Source organism: Cynocephalus volans, chromosome 7, assembly GCF_027409185.1.
Source record: "Cynocephalus volans isolate mCynVol1 chromosome 7, mCynVol1.pri, whole genome shotgun sequence".
Classification (NCBI taxonomy): Eukaryota; Metazoa; Chordata; class Mammalia; order Dermoptera; family Cynocephalidae; genus Cynocephalus; species Cynocephalus volans.
This window is the reverse complement of record NC_084466.1, coordinates 162024284-162045734: the sequence shown is the minus strand read 5'-3', so window position 1 is coordinate 162045734 and position 21451 is coordinate 162024284. Positions and strand designations below refer to the sequence as shown.

The following is a 21451-nucleotide window of genomic DNA, read 5'->3' as shown; positions in this document are numbered from 1 at the left end:
GTTATTTGAGCAAGAAAAGATAATTACAGAGATGCCTCCTGGTGCCCACGTCTGGTGCAGGCAAACCAGGGCTGTGGTCTGCTCTGAACGCCAGGGGGCAGTAGAGCCCTCCTAACTCACCAGCTTGCCAGCATAGGCCCGACTGTAGGACCCCTGCCCCGGCGGCACTGGGCCACTTGGCTCACATCTCACACAGGTGCTGAAGAGAGGCCTCAGGGATGGGCTTTACTGCGACTGTGGCAGGGTTCGCTGGGCTCATGCTGCCCACTAGGTGCCTCCTGGTCATACAGAAATTGCCCAGCAGACAGACTGACAGGTCGTATTGTGTCCCACCCATCCCCGCAGGGGGCCTTCTCTGCCTTCTCTGTCCTCGTCTTCCCAGTTCAGTAGTGGACAGCACAACCAGCCTAGGGGTGACACTGCCATGGACACCTCAGGGCTGCTCTGGCTAGTGTGGTCTTCTGGCCCAGCTGCCCCTTCCTGCTGAATTTCATGTGTGTCATTTTCAAAATTCAGCCCTAAACACCTGCTTCAAATGGCCACAGACAGTGAGGAGGGGCCCTGGGAGGAGGCTGGGGGCAAAAAGAGGCAGAAGCAAGCATGGCCTGGGTCCCCACACAGACGAGGCCTCCCCAAGGGGACACAGGTGTGGGTGGCTGTTGGCCACTGGGCTGCCTTGCAGAGGGGCATCTGCTGACCTGGGGGGGCATCACTCTCCAGCCACAAAGTGCTTCCTCTCCTGGTCTGCAGTGTGTGGTCCTAAGTCGTGGTCTTGTTCAAGTGTCAGCCGTGAGCTTAGAACTTGCTGGTCCTCAGCAAGGGGCCTCCTGAGTTCTGGGAAACCCAGGGCCTTCAAGACGTGGCCGGCCTCTGCACCTCGAGGATTTGCACGTGGCGGGGGGAACAACTCCAGGGCTGCAGAGTCCTGGCTCCCAGACCCCCCAGTAGCACCTGCTGAGTCAAGGTAGTGGAGGTGAGGTAGGTGTGTGTTCTGTGGGATGGGGTGGGCTTCCTTGGTCATTGTAGGAAGGGCTCTGTTGGAGCGGGGTCAGTGCTGGCCCAAGTTGGCCTGACTTTCACGCGTAAGTCCCTGGTAGTACAGCTTTGTCTTCGTCCGCAAAGCTGCAGGTGGTCTGGTTAACTTCCTGTGGGATGACGCACATCTGCGGTAGCTTTTGCTCTGCCTCTAATGTGACAGGGATGTGTTGCCTTTGAACTTCTGCTGCCAAATAACTTGCAACATAGGACCAAGGAAGAGAAGTTTTTGGGGTTTGCGTGGCATGTATTAGAGCTCAGGGACAGAAGCCAACGTGGCCCCAGCGCCCCCCTACCCAGGAACCCCTGCTGCTCGCTGCAGCCTGGGGGGCTTGTCCAGCGCTGGGTGGGCTGACGCCTCCCTGGCAGCAGAGCTGGCCTCCAACTGAGATGCCCCAAATGTCTGTACTAGCCCCTGCTGCATTTTCTTACTTTTTGTGCCACTTGCATTGGCATAATAATGGTCAGTTATCCTTGAGACAAAAATGTGACAGTGTTCCTCTCGCCCCAGCTTAGACCCCCAGTCCTTCCTTGTCCCCAGAATAAAGTCCAGATGAAATCTCTTCTTCCAGTGCCCTTAGGACTTTGACCTCTGCCCTGGAGCCCCTTGCAGGTCCTGGTCTAAGGCCCACCCCTCCAGGCAGAGCTCCCTTCCCCACCACCAGCTCAGCCCTTGCCCCACCAGGGGGCACTGGCCAGTACCCTGGAGCCCTGTGTGGCCCGTGTCCCACCACTCACATCAGGAAGGGATCCTAGCTGTTGAAGCCCTGGTTAGGGGTCTGGGCTGCTTCCCTTCCCACTTAGGTTGTCCCCTATGGTGGGTCTTTCTGGGACAGCTGTGAATGTGGCTATGAAGGCTAATATGCTGGGCTGAAGCCCCAGGAGTCCTGGGTTCCCCGGGGGGCAGGGATCCACCTGGAGAAGCCTAGAGCCAGGCCACAGGGGTCGCTGCAGGCTCTGGTTAGGGGCGGCCCCAGCCTGCAGGGCACACGGGGAGATGTCGGCCGGCAGCTGCATCTAGCTGCTGCTTTGGTAGGTTGACCCATCAGGATCCCCAAAGCAGGGCTGGGGATGGCCCAAAGGAGCAGCCCAGGCGGCCTCCACACCTGCCGTCACTGGGGCTGGGACCTCACCTGTCCAGCTCCCCGCTACTTGACCACCTGCTGGCCCAGGCCTCACCCTTCCGAAGGGAGGCATCAAGAGCCTGGCGGAGCAGGGCACAGGGTTTGGGTGGAGTGTCCCTCCCACAGGACTGGGCCTGTGCCCACAAAGCCACTTCTTGTCCCTGCTTGGAGTTTTCTCCCCAGGAAGTCGGGGCCACCCCCTCCCCAAACCCACCAGACAATCTTTAAAGGCACACCCCTCCAAGACCCGCCTGGTCGTCACCTTCCGGAGGGACCTGCGCTCCTGAGGCTGCGCCTCGGTTTCCTCTCCCGTACACGGGGAGGATGCAGAGTGGCCAGGGTGGGCTGTTCCCGCTCCCCGCCGCCCCGCACGTCTCCCGTCACATAAATTTTGTCCACATTTATGAAGGACCAGGAAGCGGGCGCAGGAATACGAAGGAAGCCCCGGGGGCGCGGGACGCGGAGACGCGGGGGCGGGGCGAGGCGCACCCATCCCCGCAGGTGCCCGAGTCCCGCCCCCGCCGGCCGTCGAGGGGGAAGGAGCGTGGGGGGCGGGGCGGGGCGGGGGAAGGCGCCGCGGCCGAGGGGCCGGGACCAGACGCACCCGCGCGGAGCCGTCCCCGGACGCGGAGCCGTCCCCGGAGCGGACCATGCGGGGCCTCCAGCTCGGGCCGCTCGGCGCGCTGTGGCTGCAGGGTGAGTCCGGGAGCCTGGCCTGGGCCCGCCCGCCGCGTCTCCCTGGGGCTGTCGAGGACCGCTGGGCCGTCCCGCCCCGCTGGAGGCGCCTGGGCGCTCCGACGGCCTGTGGGGCCACAGGGGCGTTGTCCACCCACTGGGGCCGTCCAGCCGGACAGGGCGGGGAGGCCGACAGGAGAGCTGAGGCAGGGGCAGCACAGGCGGTCTGGCCACATGGAGACTGTGTCCTGCCTGGGGGAGGGAAGGTGGGCTCCTGGCCCCACCCCAGCTCCTGGGAGCCTCCTGGCCTGGGCGGTGTGCTGTCCCCGTCCCCAGCTGGCGGCCGTGGTTTTACTGCTGGAGGTTGCTGAGATGACGGTAAGGAGAACGGGTTCAATGGCCTTTTAAAAGAGGAAGGAGACCGTCATCTGGGCAGGTGGTCCTGAAACTCCGCGAGGCTTTGTGTCTGTTGTTGGCTACCAGGGATTTTCCAGTCCTCGGTGAACAGCCCGCAGAGGAGGCCTCTTTTGCTCCCCAGTTAGATGCAGCAGGGGCGGGGACAGCCAGCAGCCTGATGGCCTCCTGGAAGGGCTGGAGCAGGGCAGGGTCTCTGGGGCCTGGGCCACCTGCTGCAGGGGTGAGATCTTCCAGTCGATGGTCCCTGAAGTATCCTGCGATTCACCTAGGGGAGGGGAGGCCAACGCGGGCCAGGAAGCCTCCCAGGGCAGAGGGTCCCTGTGAGCCTGCTGTGACCCCTCTCTCCTGCAGTCATCGCTCTGGGCCACCCCTTGCCACACGTGGAGCAATACGAGGTGGTGCGGCCCCAGCGCCTGCCCGAACCCCGTGCCCGCAGAGCCCTGCCCTCCCGTGTGGTAAGTCTCTGTTGTCCACTCACAAGCTGGCCTGGGGTCCCTTGGTGGCTCCCAGAGCCTCTTCTTGTGAAAGCAAACCCTGCTCCCAGTGTACCTCCCAGGCGGTTGTGAGGGGCCAGATGGGCGTCTGGGGGGCTCGCAGCCTGGCGTGGCCTGCGGGCACAGGTCCCGTCCTCTGGTGCTTCACTCTCCTTCCTCCTGCCTCACCCCTGGGCAGGGCCGTGCACTGTGCCTCCGGGTGGGCACCAGGGGCTCCCTGCTAGCCAGCCTGGAGGTGCCTCTGGGCTCAGGGAAGAGGAAGGGGAACGGTGCTGACCCCGGGCCACTCCCCAGTTTCACTTGGCAGGGCTGGTAACCACATTCCTCTTTTTCCTCTTTACACAGCGGGCTGGCTCACCACAGGGTGTTGACACACCTTCCTGGGGGCCCGGGGTTTCCCTGCGCTGGGAGCTGACAGACCCCACCCCCACTCTCACGGCTGCCTGGGGCCTGGGTGTGCATGCATGTGCAGTGTGTGTAGCGTATGCATGGGATATGTGTGTGTGTATTTCCAGGGAGGATGGCAGCTGTGGCCCTGTCCTTACCTCGGTGGCAGGGCCACAGACCCGCCAGCAGCCCTGGTTCTCACCCCACCCAGAGGACACGGTGCACACTGTCCACAGGGGCCAACAAGCTTGAGCCCAAGCCTGAGTGTTGGGGGTTGGAGGGGCTGGGGCAGCTCTGTGGGTACCACCAGGTCCCCGCTCTCCCTTGAGCCCTGCCCTGGTGATCGGTGACCACCTTGCAGCCACAGCCTCAGCAGATGGACGCGTGTTCTTGAGGGGGACGGAGAACTGGCATGCAGGGGCCTGTGTGCCCCTTCCCCAGCTCCTTTACTTCCCTGGCTCTAAGGCTGCCTGGCCGGTGCTATGTCCCTCCCCCTCACTTCTTTGGGGAAGGATCATCATCATCATTACCCTTTAGTGGGAAGATGGGGAAACTGAGGCCTGGAGGACTGAGGAGCACAGTGTCCTTCAGGCCTGCCCCAGGGCTGGGCTCCACCCATGTCCCCCAGCCCAGCCCAGCCCGAGCCACCTCTGCTTGCCTGAGGAGCAGCCCGGCCTGGGGTTGGAGGCCGCACTCCCACACGCAGTTGAGCTCTTCTCCCCAGGTGTGAGGTGGGCATTCCCTGGGGCAGGCGCTCACCTGGACCCTCCCCTCTTCACTCAGGGGCTATACCCGGAGCGTGTGAGCTACGTCCTTGGAGCTGGAGGACACACCTTCACCCTGCACCTGCGGAAGAACAGGTGAGCGGGGCTGCCGTCCCTCTCAGGTTGGTTGTCCTGGCCCAGTCCGGCAGGCTTCAGCACACCCGTGTCCTGAGCATTGCATCCTGGCCCAGCCCCTCCACGCTGGCAGTGGCCATGCCCCAGGATGGGGGGGGGGCGGTGTGAGGGGGCCTTGGGTGCTACTGAGGTTCTCTTCCAGGGACCTGCTGGGCTCGGGCTATGTGGAGACCTACACAGCCGCCAACGGCTCAGAGGTGACCGAGCAGCTGCATGGGCAGGTACTGGCCCCAGGGAGCCCTCTCGAGGCTGGTGGACATCCTGGGAGGGAGCTGTGGACCCTGACATGCTTCTCCTGCAGGACCACTGCTTCTATCAGGGCCATGTGGAGGGGCACCAGGGCTCTGCTGCCAGCCTCAGCACCTGTGCCGGCCTCAGGTGGGTGTGCAGACCTGCGTGATGTGGAGTGCCAGGGCTCCAGTGCACCCCCACTCTGCAGAAGAGCAAAGTGAGGTGGAGAAGGGCCGAGGCCGCACTTGGAGAAGGCCTCTCTTGCTCTTGTGTGTGGGGCCTCTTGCAGACAGGCATTTGCTCAGGGCTCTGTTACAAGCCGTGAGTCCTACCCAGCCCGCAGGCAGGGCCCCCCCAGCGCTCGTCCGCACCCTCGGGCCTGGGTGTCACCTGCCTGAGGGCTGCTGGCCAACGGGTGGGAGCCTCTTCTTCAGGGCTTCTTCCCTCCTGGATAGGCAGGTGGGGGGATGGGCTAACCCAAAGCCACCACACCTGGCTCCCCTCCCCTCAGAGGCTTCTTCCGGGTGGACTCGGCCATCCACCTGATCGAGCCCCTGGATGGGGGTGGCGAGGAGGGGCAGCATGCGGTGTACCAGGCCCAGCATCTGCGGCAGAAGCAGGTAACCTGTGGGGTCAGCAACACCAGCCTGGATCATGCCCTGGGGCCTCGGATCGCAGCGGCTTTCAGGCCTCAGCCCCGGGTGAGCAACTTCATCCCTGTGGCAGGCCAGTGCTGGCACTGTCCCCTCCCTGGGCCTGCATATCCCACACACTCCGTCTGCACCTGTGTGCTGCCCGGGTGGGCCTGGGCATCCCCTGCTGTCCATATGCCCGGGGGGGCCTGGCCAAGCCTGGCAGCTTTGGGGATGGCGCCTCCCAGCGTTGGAGAGAGGCTGGGCACAGGCCCCAGATCCCCAAGGGCTGGAGTGGCTGAGGAGGCTGACTGACTTCTTGTCTCTGTTCCCCAGAACCAGCCACTATCCCGAGACACCCGCTACGTGGAGCTGTACGTGGTCACAGACAGTGCAGAGGTGGGACAAGCACAGGGGTTGGGTGGGGCAGAGCAGGGCGGGGCAGGGGTGTGTGGGGATCCAGCCTGAGGGTCTAGCATCCCCAGTTCCAGATGCTGGGGAGCAGAGCGGCCGTGCGCAGTCGGGTGTTGGAGGTGGTGAACCACGTGGACAAGGTATGGGTACATTTTATCTCTGGGGGTCCATCGAGGGGCTGCCAGCTTCTTCCCTGCAGGGGCTTCCAGGACCTCACAGCAGCACCCTGCCCATTAAGGGCCCTGGCTGTAGAAGTGGGGGGCGCCTGGAGGGGTGTGGCTGGGGTGGGTGGGAGGCCAGCTCAGGGCTCTGTGTGCTCTGAGCTTGTGACTCTGCCCAGCACCTGTCCCTGGGCCCCACCTAGCAGAGGAACAGGTGGGGGCCTCTGCTACCCACTGTACCCCGCCCGACCCCCGACTTCCCGCTCTCTCTAGCTTTATCAGGAACTCAACTTCCGCGTGGTCCTGGTGGGCCTGGAGATCTGGAACAACTGGGACAAGTTCCAGGTCAGCCCGCAGGCTGATGTCACGCTGGACAATTTCCTTGCCTGGAAGGCACAGGCTCTGACGGGGCAGCCCCGGCATGACAATGTTCAGCTCATCACGTGAGTGGCGGCAGAGCCCTGCAGGGGCTCAGAGGGACCTGGGGGGCCACATGCAGGGTGTGCATGGTGCTTTTGTCTCCAGGGGGGTCGACTTCACCGGGACCACTGTGGGCCTGGCAAAAGTGTCCAGCATGTGCTCCAGCAGCTCAGGGGCTGTGAACCAGGTGAGTGGCACCCCCTGTGGGGGACAGATTTGAGGCTTGTTTCTGTGAGCATTGTCGGCAAGAAGCAGCACCAAGTGCGCTGGCTTTGTGGGGGGAGAGGGCGGCGGGTGGGTGGACAGGAGTGCAGGGCCCAGATGAGCACAGCCTTCCCCGCAGGACCACAGCCAGAACCCTGTGGGCGTGGCATCCACCTTGGCCCACGAGATGGGCCACAACCTGGGCATGGACCACGACGAGAACATCCAGGGCTGCTACTGCCCTGTGCCACGTCAGGGCGGTGGCTGCATAATGGCCACCAGCATCGGGTGAGGCGCCGGCTCTGCACAGCCAGGCCTTGGGGCTGTGGGGAGGAAGGGGCAGTGCTGGCACGCAGCCCTGATGGGACCCCTCCCTTCAGCACCAGGTTCCCCCGGATGTTCAGCCAGTGTAGCCAGACTGACCTGGAGACGTTCCTGGAGAAGCCGCAGACGGGCTGCCTGGCCAACGCCCCGGACCCCGACCAGCTGGTGGGCGGCCCCGTGTGTGGGAACCACTTCGTGGAGCGTGGGGAGCAGTGCGACTGTGGCCCCCCCCAGGTGTGTGTTCCCTTAAGGAAGTCGGGAGAATGGGTGGCCATGCAGCCCCCCTCCCCCACTTCCACCCGTGTGGTGTGGGAGGCCGGCCTGCCCAGGAGCCCACGTGCGGCCTGCTCAGTAGTCATCACTCCCAGGACTGTCACAACCGCTGCTGCAACGCCACCACCTGCCAGCTGGCCATGGGAGCCGAGTGTGCCCATGGCGACTGCTGCCACAAGTGCAGGGTGAGCAGGCGCCACCCCCGGGGACCCCAGCCCAGCTGGGATGCAGCTACACATCAGCTCCTGGGCCTGTTTTGGGCCACGTTCCAGGCCAACCTCTCTCTGCTGGGCAGGTGAAGCCAGCTGGCAAGCTGTGTCGTGCCCGGAAGGACCCCTGTGACCTGGAGGAGTTCTGCGATGGCCAGCAGCCTGCATGCCCGGAAGATGCCTTTCAGGAGAACGGCATGCCCTGCCCCGGGGGCTATTGCTTCAATGGGGGCTGCCCCACGCTGGCCCAGCGGTGCCAGGAGCTGTGGGGACCAGGTGAGGCGGGTATGACCAGCTGGGGCACGGCCCATGGTCGGGTGCTGCAGGTGCACCATGGGCTGATCTGCTCCTGGCTCCATAGGTGCCCGGCCTGCTGCAGAGACCTGCTTCTCATACAACACGTTGCCAGGCTGCAGGGGCCAGAGTTCTCTTGGCACGGGAAGGTGAGTGACTGAGACAAGACTCCCTGGGCCCAGGAAATGGTGGTTCTGACAAAGGAGTCAGGAGGCTCCAGGGGTCCTCCCTGCCTTCCAGGGCCCCCAAGCTCGAGCTGTCTTCATGTTAAGAGGGTTGGACACCATGCCTCTCATCTCCTGCAGTGCCAGGCTCCCCTAAGCACTTCCCACTGGAGCTGGCCCACAGGTGCCCTCTGTCCGCAGGGTCAACAGATGTGGCGTCCTGTACTGTGAGGGGGGGCAGAAGCCCCCAGAGCGCAGCTCCTGCATCCTCACCTCCCACTCAGCTGTGTGCCAGGCTCTTGGCATGGGCACTGACGCTGCCTACGAGCCGGTGCCCGAAGGCACCAAGTGTGGCGAGGAAAAGGTAAGGGGCACCAGCTGGGCCCACGTGGCCTCCAGACGCGTTTCCACCCTCGGGTGGCAGCCGGAGAGGGCTGTGTGGACAGAGCCTGTTCATGTTCTCAGTAGAAAGCGAGGAGGGCGACGGGAGGTGCAGACCCCCAGAAGGGCTGTTCCTCCAGGGGCCTCCAGGGTGAGTCGGCCAGCCCCGCACCAGGCCGCATGGCCGAGGCTGGCAGATGGCTGCCCCCTCAAGCTTACCCCATGGGTTTCAGGGGACAGTGGGGGGGCGGGGGTTCAGACCAACTGCCTAAGAGACCACCCACCCCAACCACAGGTCTGCTGGGAAGGACACTGCCAGGACTTCCAAGTGTACAGGTCCAGAAACTGCTCTGCCAAGTGCCACAGCCACGGGGTACGTTTGGCCTTGTGGGACAGTCCCCCCCGTCGCCCCTGAGTAAAGGCTGCCGCCTGCTCTTCTGATAGAGCCCTTGGCAATGACAGCTCTGGACATAGGAGCTGGAGGCTTGGATGAGCCCAGTATGTCGTGCCAGTGGGGGTCTTGGCAGAGCCCATCCCAGGGCTGAAGCTGGGCCCAGGTGACCTCAGCAAATGGTGCCTGTGCAGCTGCGGCAGTGTGATCCCTGGGACAAGGTTTCCTGACCACGCCTTGTGGTCAGCATGTGTGGGTGGGAGCAGCCCGGGGCCCCTCATGCTGCAGGCATGGTTCCCCTAGCCCATCCCTGAGGCCTGGCCATCCCCCCAGGTGTGCAACCACAAGAGGGAGTGTCACTGCCAGGCCGGCTGGGCCCCACCCGACTGTGCAGAGCTGCTGGACAATGTGCGCGCAGGTAGGCCCCGACTGTCCCCAGGACCCACAGCCTTCATGGCCTGGGCACGCAGGGGCCCCTGTGACAGGGCTGGGGTTCGAGCTCAGATGGTGCTCAAGGAACGGGTTTGTAGCCCTCACGGGTCTGGCCCACAGGTCTAGGGTAGGGCCCATGCAGGGGCCCACGTCCCCACCTCTGGACAGCACAAGAAGGGAAGCCCCGTCCTAGAGGGAGGAGATGTGGGAGTGGTGACCGTGGGCTGTACCCAGCTCCGAGGCTCTGGGCATCCTCAGCCCAAAGTCCTTCAGCCGTTCCTCTCCCGGGAGTTCAGGGCAACCCACCCCTCAGCGTCTTCCTCCCCAGTGACCACTGAGCAGATGTGCGTCCACAGCACCTCAAGTGCCTGGCCTGGCCTGGCCGTGCCTGTGGCACTGTGGACTTGGGGCCCCCCACTGCCAAGCCCTCCAGCCTGTCACCAGAGAGCTGGGAACACTGGTGTAATGTACTGAGTCCTCTGCTAAGGGGTCCACTGGCCCTTGGCCGTGTGTGGGTCATGGGGCCGGTGCAGCTGCAGGAGCCCCCAGGGGCCCAGGGCTTGACCGAGGGGGGCTGAGAAAGGCTGTCTCCTGTGGGCCCCCTGACCCCCCTGCCCCCCTGCTGTGGATTGGTGTGCACCCCTGGCCGACGTGCAGCCATGTCTCTACAGCGTCTGGGAGCTTCCCGGTCGGCGTGCTGGTGGCTGTGCTGTTCCTGGTGGCCGTGTTGGTCATCGTGGCAGCCTTCATCATCTACCGTAAGGTCCGGAGCCACGGCCAGAAGCGGTGAGGACACATGGGTTTCGACACCCCAGTGTGTGACGAGTGCTTCCCGTGCTGGGTGTTGCTGGGAAACCACTTCTGCTGCTGTTTGAGGAGCACCCAGAACCTCACACCAGAGGCCCTATGGGGGACTCGGGGTGCCCCAGGCCAGCACTGCTCCTGCTAGATGTCCCCCTAGACCACCCACACTAGGCAGGCCTGGGCCAAAAGTCCAGGAGATTTTGAGGAACTCGCCCGGCCGGGTCTGGTGTCTGGGCCCGCTGCCTCTGGTTGAGGCTGTAACAGATTTTGGCAACAGGATTTGGTGACAGGTTTGGGGTGTGGTGAACCCAGAGAGGTGAGATTGAGTCCCCCACACCCCGAGCCCGGGAGTGCCCCACAAGTTCCCGCTGTGCCCCAGGTGGGCAGCTCCACTCATCCCACCCTGTGGGGACCTCCACCCCCCATGCTGGCTGCGGCAGGACAGACTTGCCCAGTAGCCTCCACACGCCTCCTGCTAGCCTGATGTGCCCTGAGACATGTGGGTGGCCACTGTGACCTGCACACCCTGAACCTGCCAAGGGGTCCGTGGGGCTGAGAGGGATCTTGGCCAGACAGGAGGTGGTGCTGGGGACCCCTGCCCAGGAGCCAGGACACGCTGGCTGCCCTGACCAGGCCTGTGCTGCCTCCCCAGGAATGCAGCGCCCAAGACCACTGTGGGGCTCTCCAACCCCCTGTTCCGTGGCGGGGGCAGCCCCGCACCAGCCAAGGCCGGGGCTATGGCCCCCACACAGGGATCCCCAGAGCTGGTCTCTGCCACCAGCCCCAGCCAGCCTCCCAGACCCACAGCTTCCTCTGTGACTCCAAAGAGGCTACCTCCTGCTGTAAGCTCCTTCCCCTGATGGGTTCACGAGGCTGAATGGGGCTGGGCGGGGGAGGAGTACCCCATCCTTCCATCCCAGGGTAAGACCTGGGCTCACAACCCTTCCTCTGCAGCCTCCAGCTGCCACATCCAGCCCAGCCTTCCCAGTTCCTGTCTACACCCAGCAGGCACCAGGACAGGTGAGCAGCGGCAGCCGGACCTTCTGGAGGGCATTTAAGCCATCCTGGGAGATGGAGTGTCTGGTGGCTGGATTCGATGGGGACGTCTGCAGAGGGCTGTGCACTGTGGCCCAGGGATCCCAGGGTAGTGGCTGCTGCACACAGAAAGCTAGTCAGCCCAGCCTTGAGAGGACATTAAACCAATGCACAGATTCAGTGAGGTCGGGGAGGGACAGGCACCAAGACAGGGACAGGGATGGTTTATGGGGTCCTGACTCTTCCTCATCCCCAGCAGCTCAGACCTGCTCTGCCCACCAAGCCTCTGCCAGAGCTGAAGCCCAAGCAGGTGAGAGGATGTGGCTATGCATGAGGGCCCTCACTGGACGGGCAAGCAGGGCTTGTCCACTTGCTCCAGGGACAGCCTATCCTATCACTTCCCTTGGGTGTGGGGCTTTGGTGGTTTTGAAAAGATCTTTGAGAATATGAATTATTGGAGCCTTGGCACATGGAGGCTTCCATCCCAGGTCTCCAATCCTCTGGCCCCCAGCATAGGCCCCACATCCCCACAGGTGATCCCCAGAGTCCCTTCCTGGCAGATCCTGAGAGTCTGACTCCGGGGGTCTCTCCCACTCCTGGGAGCCATGTGGGAAAGGGTGGGGCCTGGGGCACCAACTTGGGCACAGCCCTGTGGTCATTCTGTGGCCTGCATGCCCCCTTCCCGAGGATCTGCTGGCTCACCCGCTTGCCTGCTGTTGCTGGGCGTCCTCTCGGGCAGGCCTTTTGCTCCTCGCTGGGCTTCTGGAGGGCAAGGTGGGGGCTGGGAAGGCGCACAAAGAGCTGGGGCCCTCCAGGAGACTTCCCCGAAGTGCGGCTGCAAGTGGCCCCCGAAGGACAAGTCCCACTCTCTCCACAGAGGTCCATGGGGTTTGTTCCCAGGGCTGGCCAAGGAGGCAGCGGGATGAGGCAGCCCCTGCCCTCACGCATAGAGGGGCTTGTATGTGTGTGTTTTCATTTTAATTTCAAGCAAATTTGACTTAGGGAAAAGTTGCAAAAGTAGCACAGAGTCCCCACGTACCCCTCACCCAGCCTCCTCCGGGAGAGCACGCATGTCCTCACGCCACACAGTGAGATTGCAGCCAGGCCGGGTCACGCCTGCTGCTCCTGGCTTCCCTTTCTGGTCCGGGGTCCCTCTCCCATCCTGTGCGTTGGGGGTCGGGAGCCTGCCCCTCAGTGCCATCTGCTGCTCTCCGCGCAAGGGCGGAGGAGCTGCGCTGTGCGTTTGGTGGGAGCGGCACGTGGTGTCCTCCCCAGGCTGGTGTGGGGGCTCGGGTGCCACGTGTCATGTTGTGGTGACACCGTATGCCACCTGGCTTCTCCTCTGTGAAGTTGCTGTCCTCCCTCTGCGGTTAGTAGACATTCTGGGGGAGGCACTGAAACTGAATCTCATTTCTGCACAAACAGGCCAGTGTTAGCATCCATCGTGAATTCTGGTGCAGCCGTCACTGCTGTGGTGTTTGCTTGGTCGTGGTCCTCCGTTTCTCTTTCCCTTTTAACTTCTTATTTTGAGCTAACTTTAGAGTTGCAGTAAGGATGGTTGCAGGCAGAAGAAATAGTCCTGGGGGGTCTTGACTGTCTACATGGGGGTGAGGGTGGGCATAGAGGTTTCTGGTCATGGAAGTGGTGATAGCCAGGCAGGAGGGAGCAGGGCAAAGGCTACAGGGAGGAGTCCACCCAGTGGGCCTCCCCCAAAGCTCAGGAGGACCCTTGGGGAGTTGCTGAAAAATTAGATGCTCCGCCCACCCAGGCTTCCGGCCAGAGCCACCTGCTGCCGGATGGGTCACCTTCTGCCTCAGCACCAGAGCCCAGCATCCCCTCCCGCCTGGGAAAAGCTGAACTGCAAAGGAATGCATGTTTTAGTAGCTATTCTTGGTTTTTGAGCTTCCAAAGACCTACCTTCTGGCAATTTTGGTGGTTTTCGAGGGTAATATGGGGGGTGGGATGGGGGCAGATGGGCTGGAAATGGGGGCCCCGCGATGTGTGGGCTTTCTTCTGTGGGCGGTGGCAGCTGCAGAGGGTCTTCCTATGGAAGAGCCCAGTGAGGCAGGAGCCTGCAGGTGGGTCTGGAGCAGAGCAGAGGCCTTGGGGAGATTTGCTGACGGGTACAGAGAACGACGGTGCTGGGACATGGACCTGCATGAAGTCATTGGCATCTAACCATAGCTGTCTGCTTCCCTCCCAGGTTGTCAAGCCGACCTGTGCGCCCCCGATGCCTCCGGTCAAGCCTGCAGTTGGCGAGGCCCAGCCAGGCCTGGCTCAGGTGAGTTCCCCCCACACAGGGCGGTGTCCACTTGGTGGGGGCAGCAGAGACCCGCCTTCCCCATTGGGCTGATTGTGGCACTGTCCTGGAGGGTGGAGAGGTACCTTTAAATTCTGGGCTGATTAACTTTGATGATTAGTTGAAAACAATGAAAAACTCACCAGCTGTCGACTTATTTTAGTGCTTGCTTTATAACCCTCTGCTTTATAATTCGTCAGAGGACTTTTTAGTGAATGTTGCTTCCACTGGCTGTCAGTTTTGCCTTTTCCCCCACACTATTGTAAGTAAGAAGCTCCATCTTTTATATAAAGTTTTAATTATTAGTATTGTGGCTGTCACAGTTATCATCATTGTGTAGACAGGGCCATCATATTGTTGGATGAACTAAGAATCTAAATTTTAAGAAATGTAAAAGGAAATAAGATTCAATTGTACCCTGTGTAGCAAGTGGTTTTAATATCAATTCTTTTTCTCTTCCAAGGGAGTTGTTGGCCCAAAGGTTGCTCTCAAGCCCCCCATCCAGAGGAGGTGACAGGCTCGAGCTCCCAAAACACCACAGGGGTGGGGGAAACATCGTGCACCTGTCTGGAAGTTTGGAGAAGTCACAACAGAAGAGCCACGTGCTTCAGCATCCCAGGGTCACAGCCAGAGAGCCCCCTCAGCACAGTACTCTGGGCTGGACCCTCAGCCCCTGTTCTGACCTCAGGAATGTATCTGCCTGAGAGGCTCTTGCTGTCGGGCTGGGGCCAGTCGAGTCCCTTCTCACCCACATTGACCACACTCAGCCCACTTGTAGTCACAAGGCTGGGGTGAGCTGCCGGCTGCTGTGTGTGTGTGTGCAAGGAACACAGTCCCTCCAGGCCGTCCCTGCACCTGCCCTCAGGCCTCTGAGCTCCAGCCGTGCTCAGTGTTGTCCAGTCCTAGGCACGTGCTTATGTGGTACCTTACCAGAAAGACTCCCCACTGGCGGGTGGCTCCCTCCCAAGATCAGGTCAGCTCTGGGCGTTTTCCCTTTGGAGTTGTCAGTGAGTGGATCATATCTCCATCCAATTCCAAGCCCCTCCGTTTTTGGAGGCTGTTTCCCATGAGATTTAAGGTGTGTGCGTGTGTGTCTTGTGTCGTTCTCTTGAAACCACAGGTGCACCTTCAGCAGGGCTGAAATCTTTTATTCCTTAATAATGAAAAATTTGTTTTTTACCAATAAACCGTGGACGAAGTTCTGAGTGATGGGAGATTTTTATTAGATCAGCGGGGAGAGGTGCATGTGGGATTCAGTTTACAAAGTTTAAGGGTCCGGTGCTTGTTGAAATAAAATGTACGCTGTAAATAAGTCAAACCATTTTTACCTTCCTTTCTCCCTGGAAGTTAATAGTAAACCTTAATCAAGTAATCCCAGTCCACTGACGGGAGGAGCGCTAGCCAGAGCCCGAACCTGCATTGTAGCCATTGCCCTTGGAAAGCCCGCGCCCCGCCCCTTCCGGCCCGTCTCCGAGCAACGGCCCCGCTACAAGTCCGCGCCCAACCTCTTCCGGCCCGTCTCCTGGCAACGGGCCCGCGCGCAGCCGCCGTGCTGGGCGCCGCCGCGCTACGCGGTCCACTCCAGGCGAGCGGGTTCCCCCCTGGCCCGCGACTTCAGCGACGGCGGCGAGGGCGTCTGTGACTCCTGGGAATGAGGTGGCCGGTGGTGACAGTCCTGGCCCTGTGGCCGCAGCTCCGAGGGGTCACCCCCACTTCCTTTGCAGGAAAGTGTCTCACAAGCTGCGCTTCTGTGTCTCGGAGACGGACATCCACAGGGTGGTGACTAAGGCACCCGGGGCCCTCGAGCGCAGCCTGTGTGCCCTGCGGGACAGGGCGGAGGGTGGCGCCGTCCACGCAGACCGCCCCGGCACAGCCGTGCGTGTCACTGCATTCGGTACAGCCCGCGAGCCTCCAGCGTCTGTTCTCGTGGACCCATTTAACTTGTGAGAGAGAAAACCTAGAGGTGAAGGGTGACAAAGCCCCTGCTGCCCACAGCCCTGTGTCCTCTCCGCAGCCGATCCACACGTGACCGTGGTCTGTGGCTGTGCCACTGGCCAGGCCTCCCAGGCCCTCAGCCCCTTCCTAGCCTGACCAGTCCGCCTCAGGACAGTGAAGACACTTTTCAGAACTGCTCTTTCTGAGGCTGCGACCCCACCAGCAGCCACCTGGCTCGGCCCTTGCCCCTCGCCCAGTCTGCCCAGACCACCCCCCAAGAATCTGAGATTGGGAACCGCAGCAGGCACGTTGGCCTCGAGGACAGGGTGTCCCTCTTCCTTGTCCTCATCTCGCTTTATAACCTCTCAAATCTGCAGGATCCAGGACTGTCCAGTGTTGACGCTGTCAGACCTTGTGCAGGGCTCACCACCTGCACACACACAGTAGGATCTGGAGCCCCGAGATGGGCCAGCTTGGCCTGTCAGAGCCCCGCTGAGCTCCTGTGAGGGCGTCACCACAGAAATGGGCGCCCATGAGCTCTGCCGGAGGGGGCAGGTGTTGCTCAGGTGTACAGGGGACCCAGCAGGCCTAGGCAGCCCGGGAGGGCAGCATCTTGCTCTGCATACCTCGCAGATGGGCCCGGGCCCATCACACATGGACATCAGCCCCTGAGTGGGGGCCCCCACCTACAGGCCACGCAGGGCGGCCAGTGTTGGAGTGACACATCTCCAAGTGGGGAAGCCGTTCAGAGGCCCCCAGGGCTGCAGCGAGGATACATTAGACTGAGACCTGGCCCCTGCCCTGTGCCATCTGTGTCCACCCAGCCCCGATGAGCTGAGCCCCTCAGTCCACCCATGTGTGTTGGCGCCAGGTGGGCTCCTCTCTGATGTGCAGGCCCTGAGCTGATGACACCCATTTGTCACGCAGGCTTGCCGAGTCCTCCAGCTCCCTGTGGCATGAAGACCCTTCAGCATCAGAGGGCTGCAGAGAAGATGGGCCCCTGTGCTTGCTGCGGGTGGGCCTCTGTCCCTCAGATCCTCTGCCTGTCCCACCCCTCCCCCATCCCTCCTCTTCCCTGCTCTCCCCCCCACGCCCATGCTTGGTACCGGGTGCGGGTGGGGATGGGTGTGAGTTGTGCTGAATGGAAGTCAGGACCAAGGGGCTGTCGGAAATTGTGATGACATCGCAGTTCCTGAGTAGGTACCCGAATCTTGATGAGCTGTTTTCTTGAGAAATCAGGAAAGTGACCTCATCCTGTGGCTTTGAATTTGCCGAGTGACAGCAGAGAGGGCGCGAGCAGCACTGAAGCTGCCATCTCTGTGAGGCCCTCGTGGCCCTGCTGCCCACGCCTCGGCTCTGGTCTGTGCACTGACAAGGTGGACCACAGCCATTTCATTTATGGAACCCAGAGGGCAGGTCAGCTCAGCCTGCTGCTTCGGGGTGACGCAGCGAGGCGCGCACCACAGCATCACATAGGCACCCTGGAGGAGTTGCGGGGACCTCCTGGCAGGCAGCAGCCGGGTGTGGGGTCACACTGCTGTGTTGAGACTCAGGCCCCATCTCGCCTGGTCTGCTGAAGGATGACTACTGCCTTGCCACCTCGAGCCATGTCCTTGCGTGTGTGGCTGTTACCTGGTGGAGTTCACCTTGGAAGCACGGTGTTTGGGGCAGACTTGGCTTTTCCAAACCCAGCTATTTCCACTTTTCTCACTTGTTGGAGCGTGGCTGGGTCTGTGCATCCAGTAAGGGAAGGTCTGAGGCATGGTCATCCCTGTCTGAGGCATGGAGGGCCCTCCTGTGGCCATCTGCTGTGCCCAGGCACAGGGCAGGACAGCCAGGGGAGGCCGTGGGGTCTCAGGCAGCTCCTCCTGCCCCTTTCTTCTAGATGAAGAGTTTTCTTATGTCACTAACTTTTAGAAGCAAACACTGAGCAGACTGTCCAACTGCAGTGCATTCAGATAACCGTTAATTCAGCAAATGTGCTCTGAGTACTTGTCAGGTACCAGGCGCTGGGCTCAGCCATGAGGGAGCAGTCCCTGGTCTGACCCTATCCCAGCCCTTCCAGCTGGCTGCAGAGGCCAGGAGGCTCTGGGAGGCCTGCAGTGAGCAGGAGGAAGGGGGAAGAAAACCAGCCCCTCCCATGGCCTGCCTGCCCCCGTCCTGTCCTCCCAGGTCCTTGGGCTCATTTCTGACAGGATCTTTCCCATGGGGCCCAGTGTCATTCTCTCTCCCCAGTGTTCCCACAAGAGGGCCTGTGATCTGAGCCCTGGCCGTGTGGCCTTGCAGTGGGGCTGGCTGGATGCTCATCCTTGGATCCCAGAATTGCCGTGCAGCCTGGCTCTGGCAGGTGCATGGGCCTTCCTCAGATGTACCTGCAAGAGAAGCTGCCCCCCGAGTCAGCCAGACCCTGACCCCCCACAGGCCAGGGATCCTCTGGGATGCATCCACGCACTGCCCAGTGGCTCAAAGCGGAGACTCTATGGAGTGTCACTTGAGGGCCATGCTGCTAGACACGGATTGGGCACAAAGACTTGGGTCTGGTTCTCCCAAGCCCCGAAGTGTCTTATCATGTTTGTGGACACAGATGTCCCTGTGTTTGCGTTCTCATAGTGGCTGGGAGCCGTGGGCTGCCAGCACTGTGTGCGGGCATGTGGCCTCGTAGGCCTGCTCCAGAATGACACAGCCACGCGAGTTCTGTGGAAGTTCTGGACAGGCTCACTGGGATCGTGATGTCCGCCTGGCCTCCGACCGTTTCTCTACTGAAGGGAGAATGTGAACACCCAGAAGGGGCCCCCAGGAAAGCGTGCCCCCTCCGCCCGCTGGAAGCAGGTTGTGGGCGCATCCTCCTGTGGGCTGGCTACCCCACCTCCCTCGGGGAGTTTTGGTGGTGTGTGGGGGGGTGGGTGCTACCTTCTCACCTCAGGGATTGGCCCGACTGGGTTCAGGAGAGGCCCCTGCCCTGCGATGGTGAGGCCAGGTTGCCCCAGGCCCTGAGGTTGGCTGGGGGGACCAGGGCGGGGGCTGCGCCTATGGGCTTCTGTGTCCTGGCGCCTGGTCGCCTGCCTCCAGAGGGACAGACCTGGGCCCCCGCCACGTGGCCACATGCCCACCCTCCCTCCGTCCCTCCCAAGGGCCTGGCCCCCTGCAGGGTCTCAGGAAGTTTTGTCAAAGCCGCATCCTCGGTCAGGGTTGAGTTTTGGAGTTGCCTGCGGAGACTCGGGCAGCTGGGCAGCCGCTTCCTCCGTGACTCAGAGGCAAGTCCCGCAGCCCCTGCCCACACACCCCCAGCCTACAGCACAGGCCGGGGATGCCAGCAACAGGCACAACTCCACCCTGAGTCACTCTGTGACTCATCAGTCAAGAAGCAGCTTCCTGGGGACTGGCTTCGTCAGCTTTGGTCATCCAGCCAGGCAGCCTGTTTCTTGGACCCCTTGTCCAGAAGCTGCAGCGAGCGGGGGCTGTGTGCAGGAGGGGGCGTTCTCAGTACCTTCCGGGCGGCCCCCAGTCGAGGTGGGCCAGGGAGGGGGCCAGCCCCCAGCCGAGGTGGGTATGGGGTGGGAGGGCATCCTGAGCAGGGACCAGGACCGCAGACAATGCCAGGCAACCTCTAGCAAGCGGCACCTGCTGGTTCCTGGTGTCGGGAGCTGGGAAGTGTTTTCCTGAACCACTGCAGCGACCCCCGCGGAGACGGGTGCTCCCACAGCGGCTGCCCTGCAGCTGGGGTTGGGGGAGGCAGGAAATAGCTGGGGGAGGGCCTGGCCAAGAAGCCTGAGTCAGCACAGGCCTAGGCGGCTTCAGACAGACCCGGCCCCTTCCCTGTCTCCTCCGTGCCCTTCAGCGACAGTGCAGGGTCACTGCTCTGCTCCAGGTGCCCCAGTCATGTCTGTGCCCCACAGGCATGCACCTACACACGTGTGTGTATCACATGTACAAGCACGATGCAGGCATGTGAGGGCGGCTGGTTCCTGAGAAGTAGGAGAGGGACTGCCAGGGGTGGCACTGAGCTGGGATGGAGCAGAGACCACTGTGTGCCCGGGCGCGTGCATGTGACACTGCATGTGTGCTGCACTTTGTGCCTGCATGTGGTGCTGTGTGTGTGACACTGTGATGCCATGTACGACACAGTGCATGTGTTTGCATGTGTGGGCACCCATGTGTGTTGGCTGGTGAAGGTGGCCACAGTGGTGGCCTCGGGTGGGCCGAGTGCTGGAGGAGGAGCTGGGGGTGCCCTGAGCCATTCCTTCCTGTGGCACTGGCCAGCTGCGCCCCAGGGCTGGGCTTGCACATGGGCTGAGCTTGGGGTGCAGAAGACAATGTGGCTTGGGAAATAGAAACAATGCCGCTCTGGGGACCTGCTCCCTGCAGGAGAAGACACCAGCCAAGGACAAGTGGGAGCCAAACAGTCTGTATCAGGTTCCATCGTGGGTGCCTGAGGCCACACTTCTCGCCCACCCAAGGACAGGTCCTGGAGGCCTAGGCTAGTCCTGGCCTGAGCCCCTCTCCCAGGGCCACGTGAGGCCTGAAGAGGGAGCACGGAGCAGCCCGACTGGGACTGGCACTCGGGGTCGCTGCAGGGCCAGTGGAGCCGGAGGGACGCCCACGCTGACAGTGACGGGAGGAGCCGCCTGCGTGGGAAGCCCCTCTCCGCGGATTGTGTGTCGGCTGAGACTGCGACCCCTGGGGGCTCCCTTGGCTTGGCTCCAGCGCCCCCCTGGCCGTGACTTGGGCAGCCGGCGTCCTGTGTCCCCTGACTTCTCGGAGCCGGTGTCCTGTGTCCTCAGGAAAAGCGGTGCCCAGCCCTCTCCCCGCAGGGTCCCGCCCCGTGGCTCCCGCCGCCCGCCTGGTGGTTGGGAGCAGGAGGGAGCCAGGCGGTGGAGCAGCGTGCAGGGCCCGGCAGCGGGTCGGGTCGGAGGCCTGAGGACACAAGCATTGTGACAGAGCTCAGTTTAATGTCACTCAAAGCTGTAGCTTGAGCTGCCGGTACAACAGGAAACTAGAAGAGCAGATACGGCGACTGAATGGATTAGAACTGAGGCCTCGGAGCAGTGAGGGGGAGGGCACCTGAGCGTGTGCCCAGTGCACCTGCCGTGGTGTCCACACTCAGGGCACGGGGAGGGGAGTGGCTTCTCCCGGCTCAGGCCCCCACGGTGGGACACCCCGAGGCACGGTGGCTGCACAGGAGACCAGCATGTCAGCAATGAGTGCCTTTGGGTGGCCAAGCTGTGGTTTCCTCTCTGTATGGTCACATTTTCCAAATAACAATGAAAAAATGAAAACAATAGTTGTTTAGAGCGTGCCTGATGCGCAGAGAGCCTGCTGTCACTTTTCCTGTGTATTTTTGAAATCTGTTTTTGGCTGGATTGATTCCTCTCATGGACTCTGAAAAGGACACATGAAAAAGAAAGAAAGAAAGAAAGAAAGATAAAACCCCCCTCAAAGAGCCCTCAATGTGGCCGAGAGCTGTGGACTGATGGCCTCCCAGCATCGGACTTCGCCCCATGGTCTAAATGACGCCCTCCCCAGGAAAAACGGGGCCAGAGACCAGGAGATGATTGATGGGGGCTGAGGCCGAGTGGCCGGCAGGGTGGCCCCCTCCTCACCCTCCTGTTCTCAGGGGTCTTTGTCTTCCCTCACTCCCCCCAACTCTGCGGCCCCCTCTGTCCCTCCAGCCACCAAGCAGAGGGCAGCCTGGGGGTCAGGGATGGAGAGGCTCTGGGGTGGAGGCTAGAGAGGAGGTGGGGACCCCTGGACAGCCCCACAATGGCAGCCGCCTGGCTGTGCCGGCCCCACCCTAGACCCTGTGCCAGCTCCCCTACC

General features: G+C 62.1%; 1 protein-coding gene across 1 annotated transcript; it reads left to right on the top strand.

Moving 5' to 3' along the window:
* The first annotated feature begins 2809 nt into the window (after window positions 1–2809).
* On the top strand, window positions 2810–14631 carry ADAM8 (ADAM metallopeptidase domain 8). Its single transcript, XM_063101629.1, has 23 exons — window positions 2810–3197; window positions 3603–3706; window positions 4916–4992; window positions 5174–5252; window positions 5333–5409; window positions 5774–5963; window positions 6231–6293; window positions 6380–6448; window positions 6743–6912; window positions 6995–7076; window positions 7233–7381; window positions 7474–7651; window positions 7786–7875; window positions 7986–8175; window positions 8261–8317; window positions 8546–8721; window positions 9034–9111; window positions 9463–9547; window positions 10233–10347; window positions 11018–11207; window positions 11320–11385; window positions 13604–13681; window positions 14163–14631. The coding sequence occupies exons 1-23, from the start codon at window positions 2810–2812 to the stop codon at window positions 14211–14213; spliced, it is 2802 nt and encodes a 933-aa protein (XP_062957699.1). The 3' UTR covers window positions 14214–14631.
* Window positions 14632–21451: the final 6820 nt, after the last annotated feature.

What these genes read in the sequence shown, in the direction of transcription:
- ADAM8 (XM_063101629.1), top strand. Translation starts at nt 2,810, where the DNA reads ATGCGGGGCCTCCAGCTCGGGCCGCTCGGCGCGCTGTGGCTGCAGGGT. An exon ending in GAGCCCTGCCCTCCCGTGTG is followed by an intron (nt 3,707 to 4,915) that starts GTAAGTCTCTGT and finishes CTCTTCACTCAG; the next exon opens with GGGCTATACCCGGAGCGTGT. An exon ending in CCAAGTGTGGCGAGGAAAAG is followed by an intron (nt 8,722 to 9,033) that starts GTAAGGGGCACC and finishes CCCCAACCACAG; the next exon opens with GTCTGCTGGGAAGGACACTG.